The following is an 11,977-nucleotide window of genomic DNA, read 5'->3' as shown; positions in this document are numbered from 1 at the left end:
ACGAGGCACGTAAGAAACTAATAACAGAATTTAGACTTTAATAACAAAAAAACATGAGTCAATGATTCTCATTTAAGACAATAAAATGTGTGGAAATGGGTTTAATATAATGAAAATAACATAAATGATTCATATAAGAGTCAGAGCTATTTTTAATTTTTTTTTAAGTGATTTTCTTGCTTTTCTCACAATTGAAGGACAGAACTAAAACAGATGCTGATAGAGGACAAGCTAATTAAGCTTCGGCTACAATAGCCGATGGCTATATTTGTCCACACCTTTATCTCCAAATACAGGTGTTTCTTTTTTGATCCCTTTGTGTTCTGGCATCATGCCTTTTAGGGCGGCTGTGTGCTGAGGCACTGCCTCCTGGATGTATAAAAAGAGGAGGTCAGAGAGACGGGAGAATGGACAGAATCACACCATCTACAGGTAAGCATACACACATTTTATAATAACATAACTATAAGGACATGTACTGAAAATGCATTTCCTTTTGTCGTCTTGTATTTCTAGAGACCCAGTAAACTTTCATCAAGGGAAAGGAAGAGAAAACAGGTAAACAGCTCCATGCTTTTCCTGTTTCAAAACAAAGTTATACTAGACTCAGAATGACATTTATGTCTGTACTACTGTAGCTTGTGGTCGTAGTTCTTAGTTAACAACATTTTTATGATATAATTACTAATTATTACCTTTAAACTATTTGCAGAAATACATTACAATTAAATCAGCTTACAAATTCTCCCAATACCATCCAAGAAAGATGTAACCAACACGCTTTTAAACCCACACTCTTGCCTCGCAGCTTTCAGGATGTCAAGTGACGCCATCATGGCGGAGTTTGGGTCGGCAGCTTCCTTCCTGAGAAAGTCGGAGAAGGAGCGTTTGGAAGCTCAGACCAGACCTTTCGACATGAAAAAGTTTTGTTTTGTACCCGACCCCGAGGTGGAGTACGTCAAAGCCTCAGTCATGAGCAGGGACGGTGACAAAGTTACCGTTGAAACTGAGTTTGGAAAGGTTAGTGTGTCATATTTACACCAGCTGAATAAAAACTGAAACATTAGTTGAGATTATGAACTTACACCCCTGACGGGTTTTACAGTTTGATTTAAGCTTTTTGTTAAACCCTTTTAGACCGTCACCCATAAGGAGGCAGATATCCATCCTCAGAACCCGCCAAAGTTCGATAAGATTGAGGACATGGCGATGTTCACCTTCCTCCATGAACCTGCTGTGCTGTTTAACCTCAAAGAGCGTTACGCAGCGTGGATGATCTACGTGAGTAGTAACCACAAGCCCGGAGATATCTGCATAGCATGGAATCTGTAGCTTAATCTAAAAGAAACCAAATAAAACTTGCGTAAATCTTCTTCCACAGACCTACTCAGGACTGTTCTGTGTAACTGTCAACCCCTACAAGTGGCTGCCAGTGTACGATAAGTCGGTGGTCGCTGCCTACAGAGGAAAGAAGAGGAGTGAAGCTCCTCCTCACATCTACTCCATCTCTGACAATGCCTACCAGTATATGCTTGCTGGTATGTTCACCTTGTATACAGGACTTTGTAACGGTCTCTCTGAGACATTTAAAAAGATAACTTCTAACATTTATTCTCATAAATCTTGCAGACAGAGAAAACCAGTCAATCCTTATCACGTAAGTCAGTCCCGATAACCAGATCTTTTTTTTTTTATTATCAAGACTGTGTTTAAGCTGTTACAGAGATGTCTCACAAGCTCACTGGTTTTTATCCCCAGTGGAGAATCTGGTGCAGGAAAGACTGTGAACACCAAGAGAGTCATCCAGTACTTTGCCAGCATTGCAGCGGTTTCTGGCAAGAAGGATGAAAAACAGGAGAAAAAGGTCGGTGTGATGTGATATTTTGAAAGCGTTATAAATACAGTTTAGATGACTAAAACTTTCTATGCTTTACATCTGCAGGGCACCCTGGAGGATCAGATCATCCAGGCCAATCCTGCTCTGGAGGCGTTTGGAAATGCCAAGACCATCAGGAATGACAACTCCTCCAGATTTGTGAGTTCACTTGTTTTGAGGGAACTGCTCTACAGTTCATGCCAGCTCCACTTTCATTCTTTATGCTAACAAATGTCAACACATTTAAGTACAGAGTACAAAACACCAACAGTGAGTTAAGTGAACATTTCAGGCAGGCTTTACAAAATCCTGGATAGCCTCTTCATTCTTCACTGTCCTCACTGGGTTCAATCCTACATATCCTCACAGGGTAAATTTATTCGAATCCACTTCGGAGTCAGTGGAAAATTGTCTTCTGCTGACATTGAGACATGTGAGTATGCTGTGACATCATCATAATCCAAATAATTTTTTCAAGATTTGCATGGTGCTGTGTTTAGAGCACACTATGTGTTCTACTTAATTACATTAACTTTGTTTTCTAGTTTCCTATTTTGATGAGATTTCCTGTAGGTTTCAACAAAGTGGCATTCAATTACTGTTCTACCTTTACATTTTTTTTCTTTTATAGATTTGCTGGAGAAGTCTCGTGTCACCTATCAGCTCAAGGCTGAGCGGGACTATCACATCTTCTACCAGATTCTGTCCCAGCAGAAACCAGAGCTGCTGGGTGAGTGCTGAATAATAGGCTGGGTAGAAGGGTGATCCAAAATCCAAGTGGTCAGGATCAGATCCAATAGCATGGCTGTATTTTCCCACTGCAAACTACCCGTGTATTCTATGTGTAATTCCTGTCTTTTTATCCACTGTCCATACCAGAATAAAGCAGAACGTAGTCACATAGATTGCAATCTTTCTTTTCTCTGGCAGAAATGCTGTTGATCACCAACAACCCCTATGACTACGCCTACATCTCCCAAGGAGAAACAACCGTAGCTTCTATCAATGATTCTGAAGAGCTGATGGCTACTGATGTGAGTGAAACAGAGCACAATGGAAAATACAAATCCTCAAATCTATATACATATTCAGCAATAACAAACGGAAATGCAATTTTCTTGTTTTAGGAAGCTTTTGATGTCCTGGGCTTCACCCAAGAGGAGAAGAATGGCATTTACAAGCTGACCGGTGCCATCATGCATTATGGAAACATGAAATTCAAACAGAAGCAGCGAGAAGAACAAGCGGAGCCTGATGGCACTGAGGGTCAGAACAGAAATAAAACCTCAGCAGTGTAACTATATAACAGTATAACTACAGAAAATAATGCTTTAATACAACATCCGTTTACAGATGTCGACAAAGCGGCATATCTTATGGGCCTAAACTCTGCTGACCTCATCAAGGGGCTGTGCCACCCAAGAGTTAAAGTAGGCAACGAGTGGGTCACCAAAGGTCAAAGTGTGCAGCAGGTGAGATGAAATAAAAGGAACCTCACAGTTCTGTGAGTACTTAAAGAATACAACAAATTTAAACTTTGATTTCATTGCTTTCATGTTTTCTTTTTTTAAGGTGTACTACTCTATCGGTGCTCTGGCCAAGTCAGTGTACGAGAAAATGTTCTTGTGGATGGTGGTGAGAATCAATCAATCTCTGGATACCAAACAACCTCGTCAGTACTTCATTGGTGTGCTTGATATTGCTGGATTTGAGATCTTTGATGTGAGTGTTAAAGGGTTTAAGGACATCTTACACAATATTTATGGAAAAATGTCCTTCCTGTATAATGTATATGAAATCTGACTCTCACTTTTTTAGTTCAACACCTTCGAGCAGCTTTGCATCAACTACACCAATGAGAAGCTGCAGCAGTTCTTCAACCATCACATGTTTGTACTGGAGCAAGAAGAGTACAAGAAAGAGGGCATCGTTTGGGAGTTCATTGACTTTGGCATGGACTTGGCAGCCTGCATTGAACTCATTGAAAAGGTTGGTGTGTTCAAACTTGGTCATTTTGACAGCTTTTGTGTATAATAGTCTAACATCTTATCCATCCTTTATTAAAGCCCATGGGCATCATGTCCATCCTTGAAGAGGAGTGCATGTTCCCCAAAGCTTCAGATTCGACATTCAAAGCCAAGTTGTATGACAACCATCTGGGTAAAAGTCCCAACTTCCAGAAGCCCAGAGTTATTAAAGGAAAAGCAGAGGCTCATTTCTCTCTCATCCACTATGCTGGTACTGTTGACTACAACATCACTAACTGGCTGGAGAAGAACAAGGACCCGCTCAATGAGACCGTGGTTGGACTCTATCAGAAGTCCACTCTGAAGTTACTCTCAATGCTGTTCATGGGGTATGCGGGTGCAGAGTCCAGTAAGCACTTTTGGGTTTTTTGCTCTGTAAATTTTCCATTATTTAAGAAAATCACAGTGATATTTATATAACTTGTAACTCCATGCAGCCCAAGATGGAGGAGGCAAGGGAAAGGGAGGAAAGAAGAAAGGTTCTTCCTTCCAGACTGTGTCTGCGCTGCACAGGGTAAAAAATGCCTAAAGTTGGGAAGGTTTTGTAGGTTTAGCCTACAGTGCGGACCTACTGATGATTTCCTTCTTACTTTTACAGGAGAATCTGAATAAACTCATGACCAACCTCAGGTCAACTCACCCTCATTTTGTGCGCTGCATCATCCCCAATGAGACCAAGACTCCTGGGGCGATGGAGAATCCTCTGGTCATGCACCAGCTACGCTGTAACGGTGTGCTGGAAGGGATCAGGATCTGCAGGAAGGGATTTCCCAACAGGATTCAGTATGGAGACTTCAAACAAAGGCAAGAAAAACATCATCTGTTGTTCTTTCGTACAATAGCAGCGATAGAAGGTTTTCATATATTTCTAGTCCTTAAACGTTTTTCCCCTGGCAGCTTAAGGTTGACACGTTTTCCCTATTGGTTGCTTTTAGCAATTGTTTGCAACATTGTAGTTTCCCTTCTCAAGGGGCTTTTAGACAAAAACACTAACTTTCAGAAATCCTGTTCTCTGGCGCTGCTGGCAAATGCTGGGAAACACATTGTAACCCCACACTTTGGGTTGTTTGCCTTCCTATTGTTATTCTTCTTTATTTTTTTTCCACTTCATTCAGTTATTGTAATAATGCTATGGCTGTATCGTTTCAGATATCGCATCTTGAACCCCAGTGCTATTCCTGAAGGGCAGTTCATTGACAACAAAAAAGCCTCAGAAAAACTTCTGGGGTCATTGGATATTGATCACGAGCAGTACAAGCTGGGGCACACGAAGGTTTGTTTCGCCAGCTATATTAACAAAGAAAAGGCTGAACTTTTTTTCTGTGCAGTAAAAAAACAATGAAAACCACTCTGTCACTATCAGGTGTTCTTCAAAGCTGGTCTGCTTGGTGTTCTTGAAGAGATGAGAGATGATCGCCTCGCTCTCATCATTACTGGAATTCAAGCAAGATCCAGAGGACTGCTCGCCAGGATTGAGTTCCAGAAAATTGTTGAGCGCAGGTTGGTGCCAAAGTCTTCATATTTAACATGAAGATAACATTACATTAAGATAAAAATGAACTTGAACTGTCTGATACATCCCACAGGGATGCCTTACTCGTGATCCAGTGGAACATTCGTGCCTTCATGGGCGTCAAAAATTGGCCCTGGATGAAGATGTTCTTTAAGATTAAACCTCTGCTGAAATCAGCTGAGACTGAGAAGGAGATGGCAAACATGAAAGAGGAGTTTACAAAGCTCAAAGAGGCATATGCCAAATCTGAAGCCCGCAAGAAGGAGCTGGAGGAAAAAATGGTCACCCTTCTCCAAGAGAAGAATGACTTACAGCTCCAAGTCCAATCTGTAAGATACATTAGTCATCTAAAACGTACGTGGACGTGATACATAACTGTAATAATTAACAATACTGTTTAATTTCTTGCATTTAGGAGCAAGACAATCTTTCAGATGCTGAGGAGCGCTGTGAGGGTCTGATTAAGAGCAAGATTCAGCTTGAGGCTAAAGTCAAAGAGCTGACAGAGAGACTCGAGGATGAAGAGGAGATGAATGCAGAGCTAACTGCTAAGAAAAGGAAGCTGGAGGATGAGTGTTCAGAGCTTAAGAAGGACATTGATGATTTAGAGCTGACTCTGGCTAAAGTGGAAAAGGAAAAGCATGCCACTGAGAACAAGGTATGAAACACATCCAATCATGTTCACAAAATATAAAACGACTTATAATGATGAGTATTTTACCACCCTTTAGCTCAGTGTTATAGAGTCTCAGACTAACTGTTCTTTATTCTAAAACTAAAATAGTTTGGATTTGATAGCGAGTATCACTGGACTGTGATCCGGTTGCCATAAACACATATTTGAATGAATGCTGATACTGATTGTCTTCAGCTATGAGGTGGAATTGTCACGTCAATGTCCACAGATTATTGTTATCATGGATGGACTACAAATCATTCATTGGCGTTTAAAAGAGTTTTTTGTGTGGTGAAAAACGTCTCCATGTACCAGAGTAAATACTCTTTCTGTGATCTTATTCTAAGGTGAAAAATCTGACTGAAGAAATGGCAGCTTTGGATGAAATCATTGCTAAGCTGACCAAAGAGAAGAAAGCTCTTCAGGAGGCCCACCAGCAAACGCTGGATGACTTGCAGAGTGAGGAAGACAAAGTCAACTCTCTGACCAAGGCCAAAGTCAAGCTGGAGCAGCAAGTCGATGACGTAAGCCTATTAAACGCAGATATTTCACTGAGATAAGCTGTCAAATTCTTGCAATGAGATTATGGAGTAACTCTTTTGCCCTTCAGCTTGAAGGATCATTGGAACAAGAGAAGAAGGTGAGGATGGATTTAGAAAGAGCCAAGAGAAAACTGGAAGGGGACCTGAAGCTAACCCAAGAAAACATAATGGATCTGGAGAATGACAAGCAGCAGCTAGAGGAAAAACTCAAAAAGTAACACTACACTTTAAAAATCACAGAAATAACCCACTGTTTGACAAAAAAAAAGCTGCTTACTAATTCTAAAACACTGTCATTGAATGTAGGAAGGATTTTGAAATTAGTCAGCATCTCAGTAAAATTGAGGATGAGCAGGCAATGAGTGCTCAGCTCCAGAAGAAACTGAAGGAGTTACAGGTAACAGCGGGTTTTTATTTATGTCTTATTTTGTCTTTATTTTGTGAGTCCTATATTAATTTTTTTAATGAATCTGGTAAATTCAATCAAGGCCCGCATTGAGGAGCTAGAGGAAGAACTGGAGGCAGAGCGAGCTGCCCGGGCCAAGGTGGAGAAACAGAGGGCTGACTTGGCCAGGGAGCTGGAGGAGATCAGCGAAAGGCTGGAGGAGGCTGGAGGAGCCACCGCTGCCCAGATCGAGGTGAACAAGAAGAGGGAGGCCGAGTTCCAGAAGATGCGCAGGGACCTTGAGGAGGCCACTCTGCACCATGAAGCCACTGCTGCCGCACTGAGAAAGAAGAATGCCGACAGCGTGGCTGATCTGGGTGAGCAGATCGACAACTTGCAAAGAGTCAAGCAGAAGCTGGAGAAAGAGAAGAGCGAGCTCAAACTGGAGCTGGATGACGTCGTCTCCAACATGGAGCAGCTTGCCAAAGCTAAAGTAAGATGTCCAAAGCAAACAAATGGTTTTTTGACAATGTTTTACATTTTTTGCTGTCTTTTTTTGTAAAAATTTAATTTGTCTTACTAAATGTAACCCCTAAAGATCAAAATCACTCTTATATCAGTGTGATGAGCATTTTCAATATTAATATTAGTGACTTAAGTTACATAAGAGTGTTTATACACTGATTGCATAAGCATAAGCAGGTCAACCCATATTGACATGTTCAGTACTTTGGTTTATGATGGCTGTTTAAGATGGTGTTTAAACAGTCTCCCTCCAAAACTGACACCAGTTCCCTTAGCCTCTGTATTTTTTCTTCAGTTGTGATTATTGCGGTGACAAACCAAACTTATATAGTAAAACTTTTTTCTTAACAAGTTAGCATGCTTACATTGTCATTACAGGCCCATTAGCCTTCTGTGATCAGTGTGTAATTCAGCACATTGTTATGCTAAGTTTACCAGCTTACAGTTTTAATGCTAAGCTAGGCTAACTGTCTTGGGTTTAGCTCTAACTTGCTGACAATCTTACTGGTGTAAATAAGGAAACAATAGCTTTCCTAATGTGATTCGTGGTATAATGGTACATGTTGATATAACAGCTTACATTCTAATATGGAAATCCTTTCACTCAGAGCAACCTGGAGAAAATGTGTCGCACTCTGGAGGATCAAGTGAGCGAATACAAGACAAAATCAGAGGAGGCCCAACGTTCCATCAATGACTTCACAATGCAAAAAGCAAAGTTTCAAACTGAAAATGGTAACTAAAGAGGTCCAAGTTGCTAGAGCACCATTACATTCGGAACAATGGGGATAGGAGTGAGAGAAAAAAACTAAAATAAACCCTCATTTTGCAGGTGAGCTCACCAGGCAGCTGGAGGAGAAGAACTCTTTGGTGTCCCAGCTGACCAGAGCGAAGCTCTCATATACCCAGCAGATTGAAGACCTCAAGAGGCAGCTGGAGGAGGAAGTCAAGGTATTCAAGAACTGTTTCTTTTTAAATACAAAACTAAATATCTACTGGCAAAATGACTTGACTTACTACTGCTTGATCCTAGGCCAAGAATGCACTTGCCCATGCAGTGCAGTCTGCTCGCCATGACTGTGATTTGCTGAGGGAGCAGTTTGAGGAAGAGCAGGAAGCCAAAGCTGAGCTCCAACGCAGCATGTCCAAGGCCAACTCTGAGGTGGCTCAGTGGAGAACCAAGTATGAAACTGATGCCATCCAAAGGACAGAGGAGCTGGAAGAAGCAAAGTAAGGACTCAGTATGAATTCCCTGTGATATCTTATTAGTATCTTATCCATCTTATCTGTGATGATCTGAAACTTCTGTTGTATGTTTGTTATTAGGAAAAAGCTAGCTCAACGGTTACAGGATGCTGAGGAAGCTGTGGAAGCTGCTAATGCAAAATGCTCCTCCCTGGAGAAAACCAAACACAGGCTTCAGGGTGAAATCGAGGATCTGATGGTGGATGTGGAGAGATCTAATGCTGCTGCTGCTGCTCTGGACAAGAAGCAAAGAAACTTTGACAAGGTAACATCACACGAGAAAGAAAAACTAGCATGCCACTAAAAATTGAACATATAAAATGAACTACTTTTTGTGGTATTCACTCAGGTCCTTGCTGAGTGGAAGCAGAAGTATGAGGAGTCTCAAGCTGAGCTGGAAGGTGCCCAGAAGGATGCTCGTTCTCTCAGCACTGAACTCTTCAAATTGAAGAACTCCTATGAAGAGGCTCTGGAACATCTGGAGACCATGAAACGAGAAAACAAGAATCTCCAAGGTTGGAAGATATCATTTGAACACGATTTATCCTTTCACGTGGCAGTGGACAGAGTAAATGGTACCACTAAATGAATCTTTGCTCTACAGAGGAAATTTCTGACCTGACTGAGCAACTTGGTGAGGGAGGAAAAAACATCCATGAGCTGGAGAAGATCCGCAAACAGCTGGAGCAAGAGAAGGCAGAGATACACACTGCTCTGGAGGAAGCTGAGGTGATTTTTTCTTTTTTAAATATGACTTTATGGATGAGCTTTATTGCCTTTCTTAAATTTTCTCACTCCGAATGCTATGAGAGAGAGACCATCATCTACTATTTCCGACAGGGTACCCTTGAGCATGAAGAGGGTAAGATCCTTCGAGCTCAGCTGGAGTTCAATCAAATGAAAGCTGACATGGAGCGCAAGCTGACGGAGAAGGACGAGGAGATGGAGCAGGCCAAGCGAAACCATCAGAGGGTGACGGACACTCTGCAGAGCTCGCTGGAGGCTGAGATTCGCAGCAGAAACGAGGCTCTTAGACTAAAGAAGAAGATGGAGGGGGATCTAAATGAGATGGAGATCCAACTGAGCCAGGCTAACAGGCAGGCAGCAGAGGCTCAGAAGCAGCTCAAGGGAGTCCACGCTCACCTGAAGGTGATGCTTCAGTTACTTACTTGCATTTTTAAACCGAGAAACAAGATAAAGCCTGAGATACATTTTTGGAAAATGTTATCATTTTAAATTCTATCACGACAGGACTCACAGCTGCAGCTGGATGAAGCTCTCCGTGCCAATGATGACCTGAAGGAGAACATTGCCATCGTGGAGAGACGTAACAACCTGATGCAGGCTGAGCTCGATGAGCTGAGGGCTTTGGTGGAGCAGACCGAACGGGGTCGGAAGCTGGCCGAGCAGGAGCTGCTGGATGTCAGCGAGCGAGTTCAGCTGCTGCACTCGCAGGTATGTCTGCAACACTGCAAACGCTATCCTGCAAGATAATATTGCGTGCTAAAGCTGCCTGATTCTCCCGGCAGAACACCAGCCTCTTGAACCAAAAGAAGAAGCTGGAGAGTGACACAGCTCAGCTTCAGAATGAGGTGGAGGAGGCTGTGCAGGAATGCAGAAATGCTGAGGAGAAGGCAAAGAAGGCCGTTACTGATGCTGCCATGATGGCGGAGGAGCTGAAGAAGGAGCAAGACACCAGTGCCCACCTGGAGCGTATGAAGAAAAACATGGAGCAAACCATCAAAGATCTGCAGCACCGCCTGGATGAGGCCGAGCAGATAGCTATGAAAGGTGGAAAGAAGCAGGTCCAGAAGCTGGAGTCCAGGGTAAATGTTTCAGAACTTGGAGTGCTGTAAAATAGAGGAGTTGGTGACTTTAACAGTCTTACAAAGGATAAATTGATGGCTTCTTTTCCAGGTGAGAGAGCTGGAAAATGAGTTGGAAATTGAGCAAAGGAAAAGCAGCGACTCTGTGAAGGGCATCCGGAAGTATGAGCGGCGCATCAAAGAGTTGACCTACCAGGTAAACTCCAGGCTCTGTTCCTCTGTGATGCAAAAAATAAATAAAGGTTCTGGTATAATGAGCAGCACGTCCTGTGTAATGATTTAACAGACTGAGGAGGACAAGAAGAATCTGAACCGCCTGCAGGACCTGGTGGATAAACTGCAGCTGAAAGTGAAATCCTACAAGAGGGCTGCAGAGGAGGCTGTAAGCAAAATTATAGAAGCTTTATTTATGGAATATTCATGGATGAGCCTCCACTGGAGTTACATACTCCTGTCTTCATTTTCAGGAGGAGCAGTCCAATGCAAACCTTAGCAAGCTGCGCAAGTTGCAGCACGAGCTGGAGGAAGCAGGGGAGCGGGCCGACATAGCAGAGTCTCAGGTCAACAAGCTGAGAGCGAAGAGCCGTGACTCCGGAGCTAAGGTCAGTCATGCAAAATAGGTCCAACATTTTATTTAAAAAGCTGTAATTCTTTTGAAAACAAACAGAAAACACTTTAAAATGTGATCATCGTTTCTGTCTTTACAGAAAGGAGAAGAGTAAACCCACCACTCACCGGGTTTTCATGGCTGCAGTTAAAATGTAGTGCTGTAGCTCTTATTGTCCATGTAGCCTGAGTGCAATAAAGAATAAACGAGTTCTGAATGCACCACTATTCTCTGCTGTGTATTTGTATAATACAGTTAAAAGCATGCAAAACCTCCACCACAGTAACACAACCGTGAAACGACAACTGAGTTAGTCTTCGAGCCTCCACAAACCTTTGGATGTTTCTGAAATATAAGAAAATAAGAGTGCAGACTTGTAAAAACAGCACAGCTAGTCAGACACGACCAATAAAAAGAAATCGAATAAACTTCTTTTTAGTTATGCATCGGCAGTGAAGATTTAAATATTAAGTCTCTGGATGAACTTGAACTTTGAACCTCAAGTTTATTCTGCTCATAAACTAAAGCGTGTCTTTGCTCACCTGTGATCCAACTATAGCACGATAACGGCCATGCTTATCTTACGACTTCATGGCATTTCTTTCTAACAGTAACAGATGACTCCCCCAGAGGGCGCTGCAGTCTCGCACATAAAGCAGTGCATGAAATGAAGAGCACATAATCACCACTGGATAGCCAAATAACATGGACTCATTTCTCCATGATACTGAAGGAGGAAATGAAGTAAAACATTT

General features: G+C 42.2%; 1 protein-coding gene and 1 long non-coding RNA gene across 2 annotated transcripts; one reads left to right on the top strand and one right to left on the bottom strand.

The window, feature by feature from the left end:
• Positions 1-414: 414 nt before the first annotated feature.
• On the top strand, positions 415-11,443 carry LOC113028790 (myosin-6-like). Its single transcript, XM_026179242.1, has 39 exons — positions 415-432; positions 517-558; positions 809-1,020; positions 1,138-1,281; positions 1,382-1,538; positions 1,630-1,657; positions 1,759-1,864; positions 1,943-2,035; positions 2,246-2,309; positions 2,508-2,606; positions 2,807-2,910; positions 3,004-3,142; positions 3,230-3,348; positions 3,449-3,598; positions 3,695-3,865; positions 3,943-4,252; positions 4,341-4,417; positions 4,502-4,707; positions 5,053-5,176; positions 5,267-5,403; positions 5,490-5,745; positions 5,832-6,074; positions 6,440-6,616; positions 6,703-6,848; positions 6,941-7,031; positions 7,123-7,512; positions 8,153-8,279; positions 8,377-8,495; positions 8,578-8,774; positions 8,871-9,054; positions 9,139-9,304; positions 9,394-9,518; positions 9,630-9,938; positions 10,041-10,244; positions 10,319-10,615; positions 10,707-10,811; positions 10,902-10,997; positions 11,083-11,217; positions 11,323-11,443. The coding sequence occupies exons 3-39, from the start codon at positions 817-819 to the stop codon at positions 11,335-11,337; spliced, it is 5,814 nt and encodes a 1,937-aa protein (XP_026035027.1). The 5' UTR covers positions 415-432; positions 517-558; positions 809-816; the 3' UTR covers positions 11,338-11,443.
• Positions 11,357-11,937, bottom strand: LOC113028792 (uncharacterized). Its single transcript, XR_003273280.1, has 3 exons — positions 11,765-11,937; positions 11,556-11,567; positions 11,357-11,407 (listed from the first exon to the last, which is right to left on the bottom strand). It is a non-coding gene; the product is annotated as an uncharacterized LOC113028792 (long non-coding RNA).
• Between the last annotated feature and the right edge of the window lie 40 nt (positions 11,938-11,977).

The sequence above is a fragment of the Astatotilapia calliptera genome, chromosome 9 (genome assembly GCF_900246225.1).
Source record: "Astatotilapia calliptera chromosome 9, fAstCal1.2, whole genome shotgun sequence".
Taxonomy (NCBI): Eukaryota; Metazoa; Chordata; class Actinopteri; order Cichliformes; family Cichlidae; genus Astatotilapia; species Astatotilapia calliptera.
This window is presented reverse-complemented; position numbering and strand designations above follow the sequence as displayed.